Here is a 23,147-nt window from a genome sequence, read left to right as displayed (position 1 = left end):
TCTTCATCATATCCATCTGTATTATTGATCATATATTCATATCCATATGTTTTAATCATCATGTACTACTCTTTTCTAGGACAGAACTTGTTTCTTTTTTCTCAGCATCTTAAATTAAAAGTTTAGACTTTTGAGGTTACATAATAAAAGAATGAGCAACCACCAACGGGCCCATGAGAAAGCCCATAACATTCATTGATTGAAGTATGTAACGGGTTCTACTTTGTCTACTGTTTGTTTATTTAATGGCTCAGACTCAAAGAATCAGAATCTCTTTTAAGCTTCACCACGTTTATTAACGGTCAAGGTGTCTGTTTACTAACGGAACAGTGAAAATGTTACCGCTCAAAGCGTATACCTTGAGCGCCAAATGAATTTTTCACTGGCCTAGGAGCTTTTTTTTTTCTTCTTCTTACCAATTATACCATACCATAGTCACCATACTTAAAAGAGATGATGATACTTACTAATTAGTAAGAGATGATACTAACTATAAGTTCCTAAAATTTAATCAATATGACAATTTGTTTGTTCTATGGTATACAAGTCTAGTGAATAATATATTTTGGCTCTCTTCGAAATTGCATTTACTTTCCTCCATCTCTCATAATATTTTGTCGTTGCGACTTCAATTACCAAATTTCAGAATCGCTGAAAAAACCAGGTACACAACTCAAGCTTTATTTTGCGACAGTGGCTAGATTTATAAATTAAATTATCATTGTCAGATCTATAAAACTGTATCTTCATCTTCACCATAAAAATAGAAATCTTTGTTTTCACTTTACAAAATTTATAGTTATATCCCTTAGTATACTCATAATTAAAAAATTGATATGTCAAAAAAAAAAATCAGTCGCCGATATGAATTGTGCGATTGTTAAACGAACACGGCCTTTTTGTTAAAAAAACTTTCTTTTGTCGAAAAATGGTTCAATTTACGATTTATGACCATTGAATTTTGGTTTGTTCGTTTTCAAATTACTTCTAGTTTTCTTTTCCTGTTGTCAAAAAGTAGCCACCAAAAGTGGTAAGGTATCCCGCAGATTATTTTCTTTATTTTGGTTATTATTATACTATAAAATTAAAAATACTAATTTAAGCGTAAAAATTATTAGAAACACCTCATCGTTGTTCAAAAATCTTCCACGTATCTCTTTATTATTTGTAAGATATTTTTGCTCCAAAAAATAAATCCACATCTGTAACTTTTTCCACAATAATTTATTCGCATCAATAATATATATTTTTTTGTAGAGAATTTCAAAGAAATTTTTATCCTTATAGTTGTGGACTAGTCTCAATGACAAGATATATTCATCTATCTATTTATGTATAAACAATACTACATTGAACCATTTACTTGATAGTTAGTTCCTAAAATTTAACCAGTATGGAAAAAAATAATAATTCTCCTTTATATACAAGTCTACCCATACTTTTATGTATACAAAAAAAGTTCCTCTCATCGAAGAAATGATTCAATTTATGTTTTGTGACAACTTTACGTTTTTATTTTCGAATCCTGTTTTCAAAAAAATTGGTTTCTTTTATCGTAAAAAATAGCCGCAAAAAATGGTAAATTATGCCATAGATGTTTTTTAGAAAAATCCATCACTGTTATATCATATAATCAAAAATACCAATTTAAACGTAATTTTTTTTCTTGAAGACACCTCTTTATTGTTCCAAACCTTCTACATAACTCTTTTTCTTCCAACAATTTTTTTTCTTTTTTTTGGTGGGAAACAGGGAGAAAACTCTCCCTGATTATTTTCCTCCAATAAATTGAGTTTTCCACAGTAATTTAATATAGTTATTATTTACATACTACTTAGGAAAAAAAAAATAAGCAGCTTTTAAGCCTTGTTTCTTGCGTCGATAGTACTTACTTACTTCTAATAGAGAAGTAACATTTGTCGATAAAAGTTGTATCGTTATAGTTGAGGACTAGTGTCAATGTACACATATATATATATATATACACCTATCTAAATGAACACCATTATACAAAAAGTGATATACATCCACCATGAAAGTGTAATTCAGTCTTTCCCCCCAAAAAATGTAAGTTTCTTCACACTTTAAAAAAAGTATAGATTAATAATCTGCAAATTATATATGTAAATAATCAAGAAAAAGTGTTACATATCCAAATTACCTTTAATTTAATAAATTTAAAATATACACATTTACCAATTATAAAAATAGTATACTTATAAAAACTTCTTATTTTTTGGTCAACATAAAAATTAATTTGTTGTCATATTAATTTATTATCCCAATTTTAAATAATATAGAGATTTTATAATATATCACATATTGATAAAATATAAATAAAAATTTATTTGAAAATTTTAGATATTCTCGTAAAAAGGTAACATGTTACCGAAAAAACAACGTATCTCAACATATAAATCTATCCAAAACCGCAAAACACGGTACAATTCATGTTTGCTTATTTCAGTACATTTTTGATTTCTTCCCCTCAATTATCATTTTGTCTACTTATTGTCATGTAATTTCATCATACTATTTATCAATTTCATATCTCTTTTTTATTTTTTTGGATTCATATCTCAATTAATTAAGGTGAGAATTTTTTTATATAAAGAAAAGTGAAATTTCCAGTAAGTAAACAAAAAAAATTATACAAGGAAAAAAAAAAGTAATTAACACACGACGGCTTTCGTCTTTCAGAGAAAAAAAAAAACTTAAGGGAGAAAGAGAGAGAGAGAGAACACAAACGATACAGAAGAGAAGCGAAGGTCGCAATAGAGAAACAACAACGCCGCGCACAGAGATTTTTCCCGGCGAAACGAGAGCAATACAGAGAGAGAGAGAGAGAGAGAGAGAGATTTAGTGAGAAGCTTTCTCTAGGGTTTTCTTCTCGATTTCTCTTCCTTTGACCTCGATCTAATTCCCTCTTCGTTCCTCGATAAATTATTCACCTTCTTTCTCTTCGTTCATTCGTATCTCTCTTAGCTCCATTCTAGGGTTCTTGATCCGTTTCTTTTAGGTTTCGTTATCTTCCCGGTAAAACTTTTCTAGCTTCAATTCGTTTGTTTTCGCGTCTCTTCTATTTCGTCAATTTGGTCCTTTGTAGGGTTTTGAGATTTCCTCGTTCTTCCTTGCCCCCTTTGGTTTCGCTGGGTTAAAGCTAACCCTACATTTACTTTTTGGGTGTTTCAGGGTTGGTGAGTTTAGTCCGGCGTGTTGGGAGAAATCGGCGAACTTTAGCGGTGAGGTTCTGAAGCAAAAGCATGAGTATTGATTTCCCCGGGAAAGGGGGAAATTAGGGGGAAGTGTTTTTGGTGACTGAGAAATTTGGATTGGTGTTTCCTCCATGAGCGATGGGGGTGTCGCATGCATGCCTCTACTGAATATCATGGAAAAGCTTCCAATTGTGGAGAAGAAGACGACTCTTTGTGGAGGCAATGAAAGCAAGAGTGCTGCTACTTCGGACAATGGTCACACATCTATCTCAACTAAGGTTCCGGAGTCTCAGCCAGCTGATGATAATAATAAACCTTCAGCGTCTCAGCCAGTTAAGAAGAAGAGAATTGTTAAGGTAATTCGTAAAGTTGTTAAGAGGAGGCTCAAACAGCCGCAGAAACAAGGAGAGGTTCTGTCGAAAGAACAGACGACGCAGGTAGTGCAACTCCCTGTGGAGCCGAAAGAGCAGGAGGTGAAGAGTGAATTTAAAGGAGGAACTAGTGGTGGGAATAAAGAAGTTGAAAACGGTGGAGATTCTGGGTTTAAGGATGAAGTGGAAGAGGGTGAATTAGGTACGTTGAAGCCTCCTGGGGATTTGGAGAATGGTGAAATCTCGCCAGTAAGGTCATTGCAGAGGAGTGAGATCGAAAAGGGCGAGATTATTGGGGAGACTTGGAAGAAAGATGAACCTTCCAAGGGTGAGTTCAGTTATCTAAAATATCATAAAGGGTATGTGGAGAGAAGGGATTTTTCCGCAGATAAGAACTGGAAAGGAGATAAGGAAGAAAGTGACTTCAGATCATGGAGAGATCCCAGTGATGAAATTGAAAAAGGGGAATTCATCCCAGACAGATGGCAAAAAATGGATGATCATAGTTACGCCAGATCTCGTAGGAATGGAGTAGACAGAGAGAAAGCGTGGAAATATGAATATGATTATGAACGTACCCCGCCCGGTGGAAGGTTTGCAAATGAAGATATCTACCACCGGAGAGACGTCAGAAGTGGGTATGACAGGGCTACAAGAATCAGTTCTAAAATTGTTATAGAGGATAATTTACACAAGAATGAATACAACAATCCCAGTAATCTTGTAAAGGAGTACTCTTCTACTGTGAACAGATTGAAGCGACATGGAGCTGAACCAGATAGCGTTGAGCGCAAACACTCCTATGCTGATTATGGGGATTATGGGAGCTCTAAATGTAGAAAACTTTCAGATGATTGTTCTCGCTCTCTTCACTCAGACCACTATTCACGGCATTCTGCTGAGAGGCCGTACAGAGATTCATATTCGTCAAAAACTTCACCTCTGGATAAGTATCCTAGAAAGCATCAAGACGCACCTTTCCCTGCCAAGGCTTTTTCAGACAGGCATGGACACAGCCCTGCACGATCTGATTGGGACCCACATGACCGGTCTAGGTACTATGAACACAGGGATAGAAGTCCAGTTCATCGGGAGAGATCACCATATGCTCGGGAGAGATCACCATACATCTTTGAGAAGTCTGCACATGCTCGTAAAAGGTCTCCACGTGACCGCCGTCACCATGATTATAGAAGAAGTCCAAGTTATTCTGAGTGGTCACCTCATGACCGCTCAAGGCCCAGTGACCGCAGAGACTGTACTCCTAACTTTTTGGAAGATACCCAGAGTGACCGTAACAGGCGTAACGGGCAAAGGGAAATAAGCAGGAAAAGTGGAGTACGGGAGAGGAGGGATTTTCAGACTGGTACGGAGCTTGATTATAAGCACAAATATAAGGATTCTAGTGGAAAAGAGTTAAACTCATCAAGCAAAGAATTGCAAGGTAAAAATATTCTCTACAACAATAATCCCGTGGTTGAGAAAAATTCCGTCTGTGATTCATCCAAAATTCCAAGTCCTTGTGCAACGGGAAAAGAGCCTGTGCAAGTTGGTGAACCCTCTACTGTAGAGTTGCCATCAATGGAGGTAGATATGGACATTTGCGACACACCACCCCATGATCCTGTGGCGGCTGATTCATCCTTGGGGAAGTGGTTTTATCTTGATTATTATGGCATGGAACATGGGCCTGCTAAGTTATCTGAACTCAAAGCTCTTATGGAGCAAGGCATTCTTTTCTCTGATCATATGGTTAAACATTCAGATAATAATAGGTGGGTCACTATTGAAAATGCAACATCTCCTGTGGTCAACATAAATTTTCCATCAGTTGTGTCAGATGCAGTGACACAGCTCGTCAATCCTCCTGAAGCTCCTGGTAATTTATTAGAAGACATTGCAGATACTACGGAAGCAGTGTGTATTGAGCAAGAAGTTGGAGATTCCTTGCCTGAATCAGTGTCCGTACCAGAAGCTAATGAATTTTTAGTAGAGCATTGTGAAGATTTCCAGATTGATAAGAGGATTGCAAATCTCTTGGAGGGTTATACTATCACTCCTGGCAAAGAACTTGAAACACTTGGAGGTACCGTAATAGATGTACATATATTTGCTTTTGGGCCAGCTCCTAGCAATTATAAAGAGATTTTTTCTTAATATATTTAGCTGATTTCATCCCGAGGCTTCTATGCCCTAAGACAAGCTTATTTTTTATCACTTTGCAGAAGCTCTGGAGGTTAAAGTTGAGTTTGAAGAGACCAAAGGATGTGTGACATCTGAAGGTATGTTTGGTTGGCACCACTTGCACTTATGTAGCATGACATGTTTTTTATCTATTTGCTTCTATTCCTTTCTGGCAGTTTCCGTTCCCAACTATGCCAACTTCTCCCCCAAGCAGAAAGCAAATGTTGTTAAATATGTTTATAATTATATATATAGTAGATCGTCTTGTAGTGTTTGAATTCCTTACGCAAATATGGGCATGGCACGAAAAAGTGTCGGGAAGTGTTTGATGTTTGTTTTAGATGTAATAGCTTACTGCCATATGATTGGTTTGTGCATGAGCATAGAGATTCTTTTGGACGACATCAACTTTGAATACTCATAGCTTCTTCTATAGCTGCATTTTTTGCATGAATATACTGAAAATTTATACTCTGGGATATGCAGGTATCACCTGGCGTCACTATCAAGAGGCAAATAAATGGGATCTGGTGGATGAACAGTTGTTGGGATGTTCAGAGCCCATGAAAAGGGGGATCGAAGAATATAAGTCAGACGATGTTTATGGTTCTGAGAGTGATGAGATAGGCAGCTGGTTTTCGGGTCGTTGGTCTTGCAAAGGCGGGGACTGGATAAGACAAGATGAAGCTTCTCAAGATAGATACTACAAAAAGAAAATTGTTCTGAATGATGGTTTCCCATTATGCCTGATGCAGAAATCCGGCTATGAGGATCCTCGATGGCATCACAAGGATGACTTGTATTATCCTCTCAGTAGCTCTAGGCTTGAACTTCCACTGTGGACATTTTCTGGAGTAGATGAGAGAAATCAGGCGAGAGGAGTAAAAGCTAGTTTTCTGTCCGTTGTTAGGCTGAACTCTTTGGTTGTTAATGACCAAGTTGCACCAGTTCCTGATCCCCGAGTAAAAGTTCGTGGTAAGGAGCGGTGCACTTCAAGGCCTGCTCGTCCATCCCCTGCATCTAGTGATTCCAAGAGGGAATCAGTGGAAAGTCAATCAACAGCTTGCAATGGTCAAGATTCGGAGGGACTTTGGAGAACTGACACATCTGTTAACACTCCTAGGGATCGGCTGTGTACGGTCGATGATTTGCAATTGCATATGGGTGATTGGTTCTACACGGATGGGGCTGGGCAAGAACAAGGACCTCTGCCATTTTCGGGGCTTCAAATATTGGTGGATAAAGGTTTCATAAAGAGCCACAGCAGTGTCTTCAGGAAGTCTGATAAAATCTGGGTCCCTGTTACTTCTATCACAAAAACTCCTGAAACCATTGCAAAGCTTCGGGGGAAAACCCCAGCTCTGCCTTCAGATTGTCAAGGCCTAGAGACACAGGATTGTAAGCGTTCTGAAATGGACACAAGTCTAAACTCGTTCCATGGTATGCACCCTCAGTTTCTTGGTTATTTCCGTGGGAAACTTCATCAATTGGTTATGAAAACATTCAAGAGTCGGGATTTTTCGGCTGCCATAAACGATGTTTTAGACTCTTGGATCCATACAAGACAGCCTAAGAAAGAGAGTGAAAAGTACATGTACCAATCTTCAGGTATGCATAACTACCAGACAATAGTCGTGATCCCGTCCCTCCTATTAACTAGTACTTTCTCTTGCTCAGTTTCCTTAAACTTATTCTTGGTTTATCATCACCTTAGGGGTTGTCTCCTTCTTTTCTTCATTTACTTCTGGTTTTACCTACATTCTATTCTTGCGTTCAAATGTATTTTAACATATTTCACTCCTCTCTTTTGCTTTTGGTTCTTAAACATCAGAATTTGATTCTTGCTATACGAAAAGAGCTCGCTTGATGGCTGGTGAAAGTGGAGAAAATTTTGAAGCGGAAGATACACAAATATTTCAGAAGAAGGATGAGTTGACATTTGAGGATTTATGCGGGGACGTTGCCTTCCATGTTGAAGGAAATGGATCTCCTGGCACTGTGGGGATTTATTGGGGTCTGTTGGATGGCGGTGCATTAGCACGGGTGTTTCATTTGTTGAGATATGATGTAAAATCACTTGCATTTGCTTCCATGACTTGTAGACATTGGAAGGCCACTATTAATTCATACAAAGATATTTCAAGACTAGTCGACTTATCTTCTTTGGGTCCCAACTGCACAGATTCTAGGCTCAGGAGTATCATGGTAAACACTCTAAGCTTTCCTTTTACAGAATTTGATTTTAGTCCAGTATTTTCATTGATTAGACATGATATTCTCTTGCAGAACACTTACAACAAGGAGAAGATAGACTCGATAATTCTGGTTGGTTGTACAAACGTGACTGCCAGCATGCTTGAGGAAATTCTTCATTTATTTCCCCGTATATCTTCTGTAGACATTACAGGCTGCCCCCAGTTTGGAGATTTGACAGTGAATTATACAAAAGTAAGTTGGCTCAGATGCGAGAACACTCGATCAGGTGAATTGCATTCCAGGATAAGGAGTCTCAAGCAGACAACAGATACTGCTAAGTCTAAGGGAATAGGGGGCGATACAGATGATTTTGGTAACCTTAAGGATTACTTTGATCGAGTAGAAAAGCGAGATTCAGCCAATCAGTTATTCCGAAGAAGCTTATACAAACGCTCAAAATTGTATGATGCAAGGAGATCATCAGCGATACTATCTAGGGATGCTCGTATCAGGCGATGGGCAATTAAAAAGTCAGAACATGGGTATAAGCGAGTGGAGGAATTCCTTGCGTTAAGTCTTAGGGGCATCATGAAGCAGAATACTTTTGACTTCTTTGCTTTGAAGGTGCTTTCTGGTACTCGTGTCTGCTATCTATTCTTTATCATCTGTTGTAAGTTAATCCTAATGTATTTTTGGGTACCAGGTTTCTCAAATCGAGGAAAAAATGAAAAATGGTTACTACGTTAGTCATGGATTGAGATCTGTCAAGGAGGATATCAGCCGCATGTGCAGGGAAGCAATTAAGTATGATTTCTTTTCTTTCTTTTCTTTCTTTTTCTTTTTTTTTTTTTTTTTCTGTCTGAGAGGCTTCTCGTACTACATGATTATGCCAATATCACTCAAATCTATTTTCTGCAAATTGTGGATAAATTACTTCTTTTCTATTGATCTTCTGCCCAATAAGAAATATGTTGAATGGCTGCTGATGTCCTTTCTGGGTTATGGGTTATGATTACTCAAGTCAATATTCGTTTTCTTGCCATTTGCTCGGTTCTTGGGCCTCCATTTGTTTGGCTGTAGAATTGCGTACTTCTTACTCTTGTGCCTTGCCGTTGAATAATTGTTTCCTTGACTCGTAGTTGTTAAGTAGGAGGTATTGTAAATAATGTAAAAGCTAATTTTTCATTTTCTGTACTACTGGTTTTGCAATTTTGCTTCTGACACTATCTTATGTATCCAGGGGTAGAAATCGAGGGGGCTCGAAAGACATGAACCGAATCATCACACTGTTTATTCAACTTGCCACGCGTTTGGAAGAGGTCTCTATGGTTACTTCTTCATATGGAAGAGATGAACTAATGAAGTCATGGCAAGATGGCTCAGGGCTCTCATCAGCCTCCAAGTACAACAAGAAGTTGAGCAAAACCGTAACTGAAAAGAAGTACATGAGCAGGACTGGTGACACATTTGGTGTAAATGGTGCTTCAGAGTATGGAGAATATGCATCTGACCGAGAAATCAAAAGGCGCTTGTCTAAATTGAATCGTAAATCGTTTAGTTCAGGTAGTGAAACATCTTCTGAACTCTCTGACAATGGCAAGAGTGACAATTATAGCTCAGCTTCGGCTTCAGAAAGTGAATCGGACATCCGTTCAGAAGGTCGATCACAGGACTTGCGCGTCGAAAGATACTTCACAGCAGATGAATCCTTTGATTCTGTGACCGAAGAGCGTGAATGGGGTGCACGTATGACCAAAGCTAGTCTTGTGCCACCCGTTACTAGGAAATATGAAGTGATTGAAAAGTATGCAATTGTCGCGGATGAGGAAGAAGTGCAACGTAAGATGCGGGTTTCTTTGCCAGAGGATTATGGTGAGAAGCTTAATGCACAAAGAAATGGCATTGAAGAGTTAGATATGGAACTTCCTGAAGTTAAGGAGTATAAACCAAGAAAGAGTCTTGGCGATGAGGTTTTAGAGCAAGAGGTTTATGGAATCGATCCTTATACCCATAACCTCTTACTTGATTCGATGCCCGGAGATTTGGACTGGTCACTTCAGGATAAACATTCATTTGTAGAAGATGTAGTCTTACGTACCCTGAACAGGCAAGTCCGGCTGTTTACTGGATCTGGAAACACCCCTATGGTATTCCCTTTAAGGCCTGTGATTGAAGAGCTCAAAGAGAGTGCTCGTGAAGAGTGTGATATACGAACTCTGAAGATGTGTCAAGGCGTTTTAAAGGAAATAGAAAGTCGTTCTGATGATAAATATGTTTCTTATCGGAAGGTATCTATTTGACTTTCACAAGAATCCCATCAGTTTATTTAGGATTTGTTTGCTAATCTGCTTTGTGGCTACTTTTTTATCCAATTAGGGCCTCGGTGTTGTGTGCAACAAAGAAGGTGGTTTTGGAGAAGAAGATTTTGTTGTTGAATTTCTTGGAGAGGTGGGTCCGTAGATTTGTAGTTTTATGTTGCTGCAGCAGAAACATTTTCTGAAGTTCATCAGGCCTGCTGTACTTATAGATTAAAACATTCTCTTAAAGGGATTTCTGAACTTATATTTTGACTTGTTTTGGATATTTTAGGTTTATCCTGTTTGGAAGTGGTTTGAGAAGCAAGATGGGATTCGTTCCTTACAGGAAAACAAAACTGATCCTGCACCAGAGTTCTACAATATATATCTTGAGAGACCAAAGGTATGATGAAGCTATGATGTTTGGTATGATGAAACTATGATGTTTGGGCTTGTATTTAATATTTAGATCATGTTCTTACTTTTTATGTTGCACGGGCAGGGTGACGCCGATGGATATGATTTAGTTGTTGTTGATGCCATGCACAAGGCTAACTATGCAAGTCGAATTTGTCACTCTTGCCGACCTAATTGCGAAGCTAAGTAAGTTAAATTCTTCCTCTCTGCAATCAACCAATTTTTCCAGAATTCTGGACTCAGAGAGCAGAACCAAGTGACAGCTGTTTGGATTAGTTTCATTCAAGATGCATGCTTAAACTAGCCTGTTGCGTATGAATGTATCTTCTGCACATACGTATCTAGGAAGTATCGTTCGTTTCTTATGCATACATACATTTTTAGAAAAGTGGAGTGGAGAACTCTTTGTCTATTGCGTATGAATGTATCTCCTATGCACACACGTATCTGGGAAGTATCGTTCGTCTCTTATGCATACATGCAATTTTAGAAAAGTGGAGTGGAGAACTCCCTGATGCTTGTTTATATAATTGATAAATTGTATACAATTCACTCATTTTTCCCTTTCTCATCTGGTGCTTTCAGGGTTACTGCAGTGGATGGACACTACCAGATTGGTATCTATTCTGTACGTTCTATTGAATATGGCGAGGAGATAACTTTCGATTATAATTCTGTAACTGAGGTCTGTTCATCCCTCTCCCTTTTATGCAGTTCGTACTGCAGCAAACTATTATTTCGTTGGACTAATCGTAATGTTTCCACTCCACTGTCTAAAGAATGATTCTAAAATAAGATTCTTGTGTATGCGACAGAGTAAGGAAGAATATGAAGCGTCTGTTTGCTTGTGTGGTAGCCAAGTATGCCGCGGAAGCTACTTGAATCTCACTGGTGAAGGTGCATTTCAGAAGGTACTTGTGCTGTTAACAAACATATGATTATATTTCTGGTGTCAAAGATACATGAGAGTTAATGATATTGTCTCTGTTTATGGAGTTTAGAAGTACTAGAGGTTTGCTGTATGCGCTCTTTTACTAATAAGCTAAATTGTTCATTTGTAGCAAAAATTTTAAAAATCTTTTCTTTCATCCCTTTAATGTCAATTGAATTTGCTGAACGATTTTTGTTAACAGGTATTGAAGGATTGGCATGGTCTGCTGGATCGACACAGACTGATGCTGGAAGCTTGTATACTGAATTCAGTTTCAGAAGAAGATTATCTTGAGTTGGGAAGAGCTGGACTGGGAAGTTGTTTGCTGGGTGGGTTGCCAGATTGGGTGATTGCATATTCTGCTCGTCTGGTTAGTCTTGAATCATTTTATGTTTGTTTGTCACATCACTACATGGGATTACAACTTCTGACCGAAGTTTCTTGTGCGTAAAGGTGCGGTTCATCAACTTCGAGAGAACAAAGCTTCCCGAGGAAATCCTTAAGCACAATCTAGAAGAAAAGAGGAAATACTTTTCAGATATACACCTTGATGTTGAGAAAAGTGATGCTGAGGTTCAGGTGAGACTATCACTCATCTTAACCTTTTGCTGGTTCTTTCAATCGCCTCATACCTTATGTGCCTCAGAATTGTGTTAGCTTTGGGATGTTCTTTGTTTCTCTAACTCTTATATGCTTATTGTATCTGTATCTTTAACGCGACAGGCTGAGGGTGTCTACAATCAGAGGCTTCAAAATTTGGCTGTTACACTTGACAAGGTGACTGCAATCTCTCATCATGAAAGCAAACATAGTTTTGTGCAAGTGTTTTAATATGTTTTTCCCAAACGAAGGTAGTCTCTAATTAGCATTATACACAGGTAAGATATGTTATGAGACATGTGTTTGGGGATCCCAAGAACGCCCCTCCTCCGCTGGAGAGGCTCACTCCTGAAGAAACTGTCTCTTTTATTTGGAACGGGGATGGCTCCTTAGTTGATGAGCTTCTTCAGAGCTTGTCACCACACGTGGAAGAAGGCATTCTTAATGAACTCAGTTCCAAAATTCATGCCCATGATCCATCTGGATCTGCTGATGTCCTAAAGGAGCTTCAAAGATCGTTACTTTGGTGAGTACATACTATCATATTAGTATTACGTATGCTTAAAACGCTCTTACGTAACAGTTAACTCATATCTAAGATTATTTCCCATGAAGGTTGAGAGATGAGATCCGAGATCTCCCATGTACATACAAGTGTCGGAATGATGCTGCAGCTGATTTAATTCACATATATGCTTATACAAAGTGCTTTTTCAAAGTTCGGGTAAGTCGCTTAATTTGAGTAACGAAAGAATAAATCTTGTTGAACTTCTTCTAACAGATGGGTCTTGATATGTCGCAGGAATACAAGTCCTTCATCTCTTCTCCTGTACACATTAGTCCGTTAGATTTGGGGGCGAAGTATGCTGACAAGTTAGGTGCGAGTATCAAGGAGTACCGGAAGACTTATGGCGAGAATTATTGTCTTGGGCAGCTAATTTACTGGTACAACCAGACAAATACTGATCCAGATCTTACATTGGTGAGAGCAACCAGAGGTTGCTTGTCTTTACCCGATGTTGCTTCCTTCTATGCAAAGGCCCAGAAACCATCGAAGCATCGTGTTTATGGCCCAAAGATGGTGAAAACTATGGTTTCACAGATGGTAATTTCTTTCTTTAACGCACTTCTGAAATGTGTTTCATCTGTCTTTTCACTGTCAATGACACGGTTTTTTTTTTTATCTGTGTGTACAGTCTAAGCAACCTCAACGACCGTGGCCAAAGGATAAAATATGGACGTTCAAAAGCGCCCCAAGAGTATTTGGAAGCCCGATGTTCGATGCCGTCCTTAATAACAACTCATCACTTGATAGAGAACTGTTGCAGTGGCTAAGAAATAGACGGCAGGTCTTCCAAGCGACATGGGATAGTTAGGTAAAAATCTTCTCTTTAATTTAGCCGGTTGCCCTTTTGGGAAAGCGAGCAATTAGGGCAACACATAGTTACTATAAATAGTCTCTTATCCATGACCAAAGCCATTCACTTCAAAGGTCCTCAGCTTTCCCCTCATTCTTGTGTATAGCTTTGCCATATATGTGATTTTGGAAATTGATAATAACTTTGGGTTAGGGACATCGTTATTCCTGGTAGATTAGGCTCACATAATTTTCAGAGAGGAGAATCATTTGACTAGGGTCTCTTCTGTTTTTCTTTTTTGTTACCTTATATTATTAATAAATAGTTAATCTATTCGTGTTTCTAAATCTGTTAAAGCTTGGCACCAAAAAGAAATGGAAAAAGATAAGTTGAAATATATACTTTGGAACTTTGTATGCAACTTTTTTGTTTTTGCTGGTGGCAACTGGAAAATACTGAAATAGCAAGAAATCGGATCTTACTTGTAAGCCATCTTTGGTTCATAATGAAAAGGTAGGATTGACAGTGCATTTGTTAGTAATCTGTATTCCTACCAATTGAGGTGTAAAATCATTTGTGTTTTTACAGTTGAAGGTGTAAAATCTTATGTAAACATCACAGCTAGGTATGCTTGTGTGTATATATGTACCCAAATTAGAACAAACAAGATGTGCAAATTGTTGTTGAGTAGGAGGTAAAGCACTGAAACAGATCAGGTAACTTACTGAGATTTCAAAATTTCCCAAACTCAAAATAGTTGAAATTATATCTAACCAGTTAGTTCTAACTTTGAGTTTTCTTACCCGAGGTCATAGTTATACCTTCATAGTAACCAATACTATCAGCATATTCATTAGCTTGTCTTCCTTGTATAACTAAAACTTGGTTCCAAGAATCTTCTCAATGATATCACATACTTGTATACCAAGACCAAGCAAAGCCGCTGTCTCAGTCACCAAACTTGATAGAAAGTAACTATAAACTTTGGCTCCATACCATCTCTCATAACTTCTCTTCTTATTGAAGTTTTAGATAAGACTCAAAATAAATGAAAATTTCTTATCGAACGTATTTTTCGATCGACAATTCCACATCTAAAAACGTATCGTATCATCTGTCTTTTTAGTTCACAAATAGCGAAAGAATTGTACAAATATACGACAAATATAAGATTTTAAGACAAAGTAATAATATAGAACACCTTTTGTCTTCAAAATAGCTACAAACACGCTAGCAACGGAAGTGACATTTTCACGCCTTTTTGTTAAACACACAACTCCGGCTTCCTCCTTTTCTTCGTTTCTACGTTTCCGGCGTGAAGGAAACCTAAACGGCGTTTAACTTTATCAAAAGACTAAGAAGATGAACTACCCTCATCATCGTCTGAATCATCCGAACTGTCCATTCTCCGTTCAGCAATAGCCGGAAACAAACGTTGTCGAATGTCCGGAGATGGTTGAGTACTGTCCGAAGTCCCCATTTCATTTTCCTTCTTACCCGACCGGTTCGTAGTCTTTGTAGATTCTTTAACTTCTCTGCAAACTTTCTCCAACATAATCAAGAAATCGCGCACTATGGCGAACACTCTCAGCCCTTCGTTCTTGGCAGACTTCCCATGGAAATAATCAGCAGAGCTTTTCACCAGTGCCATGATTCTCTCTTCTTCTTCTCTCAACCATTTGATATCAGCATCTGCACGTTCGATAAATCCAGCTAATGCTCGTTCGAAATCGCTCTCTTCGTCCATAGTTTTCAAGAACTCTCTCGCATTCGTAAGTGAACCGCTTAGATTTGTTAACGTTGCAGCCAATCCATCAGCATCTATGATTGCTGCTTTCTTGACATCTTCAAGCTCTGTTGTTAACCCCGTAACCACTTGAAGACCCGTGCTTCGGTAACGCTCTAACGACTCTGGGCTAGAATCTGCTGCTGAATCGTCTGTTTTAACGCTAGAGAAGCTTCGGCTTGATCTCTGCAGGCGGAGAGCACGGACGCCTTCAGAACGAATGATCTCAAGAACAACGAAATTTAAGAGTGTGGTTTTGCCATCAGTTCCTTTGACGTCAGAGAGTTTTAAAAGAGTGTCGAGTTTAAAAGCCTGCGCATCACCGCGGAAAGTCCCAACGTTCATTCTGTTTCCTGTCTTGAGAACTGCTTCTAGTAGTTTCAAGAACAGTCTGCTGTTCCTAAGTTTCTTGCAAGCCACCTGACGACACAAATACAGAAACAGAGAGATCAGTAAAGTGATTCTTGTTTTAAGGGTCTTTGTTAGCTGAGGTACCTCAAGAGTTGCGAGAGATTCTTTCAGGCCAGAGACTTCTTCTTGAAGTGAGATCATGAATAGAAGTGACTCTATACGTTTAAATGCAAAAGGTACATCAACAAGAATTTTCAAGAACCGCTCAGCAGGACCAAGTAGGTGAAGATCTCCTGAGTATAGTCTAAGTTTGAGTTCTTCTTCTTGAGTTGGAGCCATCTTCAGCAATGTTTGTAGAAGCTCTACTGGGAGCTCATTACCTTATGACATACACACAAGAATAAGACACATTCAGTCATAAACCAAAGACCCCAAAGCCACTAATGGTGAGATTATATTATACCTTCTTTGATGGCATCAACAACTTCCTCTGTTGTTACATTCAGAGCTCTAAGAAGAATAGCTAAGTTTTGAGCTTTCCTAGCGTCTATGATCTGTATATACTGGACAGGAGACTCGCTAGCGGAATTACTCCTCTGACCAGTTTTGTTTTTGTTCCCATCATTGTAACCGAAAAGATTCTCCATCATCTCTTCATTGAACCTGAAAGCAGAACGTTAAGTTTAAGCATGCATGCCCCGGGAACAATATTAAAGAAGTAGTACAAGATTCCACAATTCAACTCTTACTGGAATGAACCGGCGCTAATCTCATGCCAAACCATTTTCTGATCAGGAGTAGCCATTTTATCCCAAAAGAACGGCTTTAGTTTTGTTTTTGGAGCTCCAGTCTCAGAGTCAACATCAGATCCATCTCCAGAGGAAGTATGTCCTTGACGTTTTGGAGCAGCACCTTTCGGTGGTAGAGGTGGAGGACGAGCAATCTTAGGCGGTGGAGGAGGCTGAGGTTTGGGAGGAGGAGGGGGTGGTGGCTGTGGAGCTGGAGCAGAAGCAGGAGCAGGGGCAAGAGGAGGAGCTGATCTTCCAGGTGGAAGCTTCAGTGGAGGAAGTCCAGAGGAAGAAGACGCATCAGGAGGAGCCGTTGGAAACTCATGACCATTTCTCTTAAAAGATACTCTAGAAAGAAACGACCTCTTTTTTGAACTAGCAACACCAAACATTCTCCTGCTAGTGCTTGCAATGGTGGGAGAGTTCTCAGTAGATCCTGAAAAGATGAGTTTACATTTGTCAAATGAGTTTACAAAGACATTATCAACCCTTTTTGGCAAACAATGCAAGAAGCATGATCATACCAGTTGATAAACGTAGAAGTGGTCCTTCATCTCTCGGACCATTGGCATTTTTACGATTGCATCTAAAGCAACACAAGAACATCAATGCAACAAGAGCAAACGTTAACAAAGCAGTTGAAGCAACAGCGATGATAAGTTTCATCAAGATATCATCCTTCTTCTCCTTTGGTGGAGGAGGAGGACCCGGAACACTTCTGCTAGGAGCAACACTCGGTTTTTCCTCGCTTGGACCGGGACTAAAATCATCATCCTGTGTATCAGCTGGTGAATCTGAAGGTTTATTTGGAGTTGGAGCGCTTGCAGGTGCAGCCAGATCATAACTACTAGGAGTCGGTGCAGGACCTGGCCCCAAACGTGGCGCAGGTCCTGGTGCATAACCGAGTCCTGTTACAGGACCGGAAGCTAACTTTGGAGCAGATACACTAAACTTTTGTCTTTTACTGACCAGCTTCCTTCTTGGATAGGTCGTAGATTCGCCTTGAGATTCAAGAAACCAATTCTTGAACCAATGCCAATAACATTTCTCATTCTTCAAATTCGGATGTTGATAAATCCATGTTTGTTCTGCCTATCAGTAATGAGATATGCGTCAAAACAAAAAGATCGAGCGAAAAAGCAATTCACTAGATTGTAACCTAAGCAACAATGTTCATACATGTTCTTGGATATGATAAAAACGAACAATGAGGATAAATTTACCACATCGATAAAATCTTGATTCACGGAAGCGGAGAATGGTAAGAGATTCCCTACACCGTCACGAGAGATAATCTCCTCGGAAACACAAACGAAAACAACGAGAGAGATCGCCAAAAACGTTGTTCTCAATCTCCCCATTCAACTTGTTCGTATTGCGTTTCTCATCTCACGGAAAACAACAGAATAAAAGCTCACGTTCACGGAGCTTAATGATCTCGCTGTCGTAGTTCGCCGGAAGCAAACCGCCATGCAGAAAAGCTCCGAACCCGTCCGAACGCTTTTCTACGGCGCCGAACAATCGTAACCACAAAAACGAAAAACTAAAATTTGAAAGAGAAAAGAAAAAGAAAAAAAACGAAAGAGAAAGCTCTGTTTCAAGATTATTATTTTTCTCTTTGAAAGGAAAGCTTTTTTTAGATTATGTGACTTGAGTTAACAGAAAGAGGAAAACAATGTTTTATATGTTTGTTAAGTTGTTCTATTGGATAATATTTCTATATATATATATATATATGACCTATAAAAGTTGTAAAATCTTATCTAATGATATGTTTCCAAGATTAAAACATCAGCTTATTTATTTTGTTGGTAAGTAATCACGTAGAAAGTATGTTGACAAGAACAAGATAAGATACAAAATATGTTCTTATATTTAACTTTATACAAAAACAATGATGTGTTATATTATACTTATTCTGTTTCACAAAGATTTCACAAAAACTGTCATTTTATATTTTCAATGTGATTTTTTATATCAATTTTTATAATTTACCTTTAATCCAAAGTTTTTTTTATTAAATTTAAATGATAAATTGCTCATTAAATAAGAACATATATGTATAATTCAAGTTTTTCTTAATTTGTGCAGTGTGTCAAAATGACACTTTTTATGAAATAAAGGGAGTACTTAAAAAAAATCGTCAAAAGTCAACTAATAAAGAAAAAAATCTTATATATTGTTCCAGTACTCTTGAATGTTAAATCAATTATATATAATCGTTTATGGTGTATTGTATTCTACGTTTAACTTTAATTGTGGTAGTTCGAGTACAATTTACACATGATGGTGATACATTAATACATACAATGGGAAGTCCCAAGTTCGAACATAGGCCGCTACAAGGAGGAGACTAGTTTGATTGATTACATGGTCTGGTCTTTGCCCTTCCGAACCAAAGTGTGGCAAAACTAAAAAGTGTGGCTGGTCCATTTGTGGCAAATGGCAATCAGATTATTAAGCATAGAATCAACCTCCTAATATGCATTACCCATATAAGACTCACTTATTTATTCATATCACTCAATTTATTTATTTATTACAAGAAATTATAGTCCACAAAATACATAGCAAAGACGTTTTATTTCTTCGGTCAACGACGAAATTCGCATTTTTATTTATGCAGTTGACTTGTAAAAGTCGCAAAAGCCTCTTATTCTCACTTCATTTCATAACCGGCCATATAAATAGCAGTCACAGAGGAGGATCAACCGTCGACCTTCATGTCAGTTTCAGAGTCCCACTTAAATGCTCCACTTGCCTGAGCCGCGTCGGCGATATCCTCTACCGTCAGCTGCGAGTTCGCAGTTTTCAATGGCACGATCTCATGCCCGTACTTGGCAGCGTCTCCACAGTAATCCTTATTCCAAAATCATATAAGTTTTATAACATAAGAAAAGAATAAGAAACAGTTTCGTTGGGTTTGGAATTTGAAGTCTTACTTGATCAGCGTGCATTTTCCTCACTAACTTCTTGAACAACTCAAAGTTGCTTTCTTGAAAGACCGTATCGGACAACCGAAGGTAAGTAAACCCGTACATTCTGAGCTTTGGTTTACCGTTCGGGTTAACCCCATTAGGCCTAGCGTTAAGAAGAATCTGGTTGTAACCTTTGGCCCCATATGTCTCCAATGCGTTCTCACCCGCAACTTCTATACCTTCTTTCCATGCTTTGCTCAGTACCTATATATCAAATAAATGATCATCTATTAAACTTAACAATTATCTTTTCTCTTTGTGCAGCTGTGAGTTAAATTACCTCTTGAACAAGTTCTTGAGGAGCACTCAAGGCTTCAGCGGTATTGTCTGTATCTCTCATCTCAAGGCAAGTGAAGTTGAGAATGCCATAGTGTTTTGAGAGCATCCTTGCGATTGGACGGTAACCATCTCTCTTGAAAAGGTTGTAATATCCTGCAGTTAGCTCTGCGGCATGGCTGTGGTGGTTGTACAACCAGTGTATCCCCGAAACCTACCACATTCACATACTCAATTTAGACTCATTTACTAGCTACCTTGCAAGACAAGTTAACTTCAACAGTTGTTCTAGTGATCCCAGTTTGATTTTATAGTTGTTGAAACCATCTGGTTTATATAGAAATTGAATTCAGTTTTTAACTCAGGCATTGTTGTTTGTTCGGTTTGTTATCTTTCAACAATTAGGGGTTTTTCCTGCTCTAGTTCCACGATAGTAATACCTTGGCAGCCAAGTTAACTTTAAGTCCAGCAAAGATCTTGTTGGCTTCTCCTATGATCTGATCTCCATGAAAGATAAGTTTGTTCGAGTACCATGTCAAGAAAAACTTCCCCTCCTCCGACACATAAGTCCCATTTCTCTTGAAAAAACCAGTTTCTTCAGGCTTGTCGTTGTATTCTCCAGCGTCCTCGGGCAACTCCCACTCAGGGTGTCCAGCTTTGGCCGCTGCTTCCTTGAAATCTTTCTTCAAATACTTGTCATAACACTAGAAAAATCACCCAAAAAAGCACCGTTTCTTCAGTGAAAAAATCGTAGAAAAGCAAAGACATGTTATTGAGTTTACGAAATTAAGTAACCTGGAACTCTCCGATACCGGGAAATACCCAACCTTGGCTCTGTGGGTAAGAAGGATAACGAAGCTCACCAGCGGGACCAAGTCCAACTTCAATGTCAACAATCACGCCAGCTTCCAGCAAATCCGCCATGTTTTCTTTAAAGCTACTCATGTAATCACTATACATCTAATGGAAAATGAAAAACACAATCAATTTTGTTAATTAATTACAATTTTTTTTTTTTTCTTTTGTCTTAATTATTCGTAGATTTTACTACCTCAACAGCTGTTCTTCCGGCAAAGAGAGGAACATTATCAACACCAATTGTGAGATACTCAATGTCTCTGGTTCCTTTACGGTTAGTGTAGTAGATGTCGGGGTCGATATCGCCAACATCGCGAACCCATTTAGGGATAGGGATTGTGACAACGTCACCAACGTTTCCGCCACATTGGTGAAATGACATGATTGCTTGGATTTTGAGTCCCAAACTAGCGATTAGTTGGAATAGCGTTTTGTATGCGGTCCAATCGTATTGTTTGGGACCTTTTGATTCTATGATTCCCCACCAAACATCGACCATCACGCCATCAATGCCAGCTTCTTCTTTTAGACGTTTGAGCTGCGTTTCAAGCGTTTCTGGGTCCGCAAATACGTTTTCCACATTCACGACTCCCAACTGACACATTTCACAGTATAATGTTATTGATAATTATTACCGGTTGGTGCGCTGATAATTATGTAATAATTATGATCAAAACATTGTGGAAAACGAACAAAAACACAAACAAAGTTTTTTGTTTTCATCATTTTTACTCTGTTAATTTGTTAGAAATCCATAAATGCGACAACGCACATTACATAACGTGTGAAAAGATGGGTAAAATTACAAACTATATCATTGCTAAATCATATATGAAGGTGACCAATGTCATTCAAAGAATGAGTTTTATCTGTTAATTAAAGTCTCGGACTAAGATCCGTAACTAAATGGTAGGAAATTTGTTAATATCTTTGTATGTTTAAATCAAAGAGTTCTAGGCCGAGACATATACATCTTTCTATCAAGATGTTGTATACTTTTCATTTCAACCAACCCTCGGACTAATGGGACACAAAGCCGGCAAGCCGCAACCTTTGGAGGGTCCTTGCCTTTTTCAACTAGCCCAAGTGCTAGTTCTAGTGAATAATATGTCATTTGCATAAACGTAAAATAAAACCATGAATTTTAATGTTGAACTCTAGAAACATTAGCGAAATGATGTTAACTCAAATAGCGATCGATATGAGAGTTACCGGGAGCATAACGTAAACGGGAACATAGTTGAGAAGAAGCTTCTCGTTGTAATTGTCAGCCATTTTTCTTCTAAATACAAACAAAACAAGTACCAAGGAGAGGACTCTTTTTTTTTTTTTTTTTTTGGTGATGTGGCTGTAAGTAGTAGTAGTTGAAGCTCACTTGTCTCTCTTAAAGAAAGCTCACGAGCTCTTTATATAGCAACAAAAGATATTTAACGAGTGGTTGTGATTCGTGTAACGTAATCTTCAAGACTAAAACGACTGGTGCTATGTTTGTAGCGGTCCATTTGAGGATTCAATAATGACTTTGTTGCCCTCTCTTTTTTTGGCGTCTTCCTTGTCCTCTTTCGTCATTTCCTGATATCCTTTGGAATTATTAGGGTTCTAGTGTTCTTCTCCATCCATGTGTTTGTTTTAAGCACATGTAGGAAATACATAATGATTTTTTTTTGGTTAATGTTTGTATTCACCATTCATTTCATATCTTCATGATTGCCTTATAATAAATAGGCCCAATTTCAGTGATGTCTTACAACTCGAATATTAATTATATATGGATTATGTGGATGTCGAAACCAGTGTGATGATTTTATAAATGGTGAAAAAAACAAGTATTGTCGATCTATCTTAATAATGTGTGAAGTGTGAACTGAATTAGAAAGAAAAACAAGATGTAGGTTGTGAGTTGTGACTTAAGAGAAAAGAGAATTATTTCTCATTAAGAGCAAAAAACAAAAAAAAAAATGTCTTTATGTCTTAGTTCTCTTTAATTTTATAGTCGAATTTAAAGATTTGAAGGTTTTGATTAGGTGATTAAAATGTATCAAATGCCGCTGCAAATGAATTAGATAGTTCGTATTGCTTATTCACTTTGCTCGGTGGGATGCTTATTCACTTTGCATGAGTTTTAATCTCTTTATTTTTACCTCAGAAAACTAAAATGCGTTTGCGTTGGGCCTGGTTTTGTACAATTTTTTACATTAACATATTCAGATATTCTGAATACTTGATTTCTATATATCCATACAATTTGAGTATCCACTAATTCGATGAAAATTTTGATTTTGATTTTTTTTTTTTTAATATGATCTACTGTCATAAAGTGCACAATGCATACATTGAATTGAAGGGTACATGTAGAAGTAGTACATTTTATAATCATAATATGCAAACATAGGTTCATAAGCACTTCATGACATTTATAATTTTAATGTCATAGACACGGTAACACATCAGTGTATTTCTACATAACCAAAGTGTTTTTGCGTTGATTATTTATAGTTATATTATATATACTGCTCAGAAAACGTGTTGTAAACTTGTATA

At 38.0% G+C, this 23,147-nt stretch overlaps 3 protein-coding genes across 4 annotated transcripts; 1 reads left to right on the top strand and 2 right to left on the bottom strand.

The window, feature by feature from the left end:
* The first annotated feature begins 2,636 nt into the window (after positions 1–2,636).
* LOC104733638 (histone-lysine N-methyltransferase ATXR3) lies at positions 2,637–13,916 on the top strand. Its single transcript, XM_087479537.1, has 20 exons — positions 2,637–3,036; positions 3,193–5,672; positions 5,812–5,868; positions 6,257–7,378; positions 7,602–7,975; positions 8,057–8,590; positions 8,670–8,770; positions 9,207–10,254; positions 10,343–10,414; positions 10,556–10,666; positions 10,766–10,866; positions 11,266–11,365; positions 11,496–11,591; positions 11,814–11,981; positions 12,065–12,190; positions 12,335–12,388; positions 12,490–12,737; positions 12,827–12,935; positions 13,014–13,316; positions 13,408–13,916. The coding sequence occupies exons 2-20, from the start codon at positions 3,347–3,349 to the stop codon at positions 13,585–13,587; spliced, it is 7,230 nt and encodes a 2,409-aa protein (XP_087335663.1). The 5' UTR covers positions 2,637–3,036; positions 3,193–3,346; the 3' UTR covers positions 13,588–13,916.
* A 688-nt stretch (positions 13,917–14,604) lies between these two features.
* LOC104732130 (formin-like protein 3) lies at positions 14,605–18,192 on the bottom strand. The gene is made up of 6 exons (XM_010451658.3): positions 17,718–18,192; positions 17,019–17,586; positions 16,456–16,930; positions 16,170–16,369; positions 15,851–16,086; positions 14,605–15,775 (listed from the first exon to the last, which is right to left on the bottom strand). Exons 1-6 carry the CDS (start codon positions 17,853–17,855, stop codon positions 14,924–14,926), a joined length of 2,469 nt encoding a protein of 822 aa, XP_010449960.2. The 5' UTR covers positions 17,856–18,192; the 3' UTR covers positions 14,605–14,923.
* A 789-nt stretch (positions 18,193–18,981) lies between these two features.
* LOC104732129 (beta-amylase 5) lies at positions 18,982–22,092 on the bottom strand. Of its 2 annotated transcripts, none has more exons than XM_087479538.1 (7): positions 21,819–22,092; positions 20,800–21,201; positions 20,544–20,708; positions 20,189–20,452; positions 19,753–19,962; positions 19,437–19,676; positions 18,982–19,354 (listed from the first exon to the last, which is right to left on the bottom strand). In XM_087479538.1, the coding sequence occupies exons 1-7, from the start codon at positions 21,879–21,881 to the stop codon at positions 19,202–19,204; spliced, it is 1,497 nt and encodes a 498-aa protein (XP_087335664.1). In that variant the 5' UTR covers positions 21,882–22,092; the 3' UTR covers positions 18,982–19,201. The 2 variants fall into 2 exon arrangements, with proteins under 2 accessions (XP_087335664.1, XP_087335665.1); XM_087479539.1 differs by having other exon boundaries at positions 20,800–21,620; positions 21,685–21,990.
* Between the last annotated feature and the right edge of the window lie 1,055 nt (positions 22,093–23,147).

Source organism: Camelina sativa, chromosome 12 (genome assembly GCF_030686135.1).
Source record: "Camelina sativa cultivar CO46 ecotype springtype chromosome 12, ASM3068613v1".
Lineage (NCBI taxonomy): Eukaryota > Viridiplantae > Streptophyta > Magnoliopsida > Brassicales > Brassicaceae > Camelina > Camelina sativa.
Note: the sequence above shows the minus strand (reverse complement) of the source record. Positions and strands in the feature narration are given on the sequence as shown.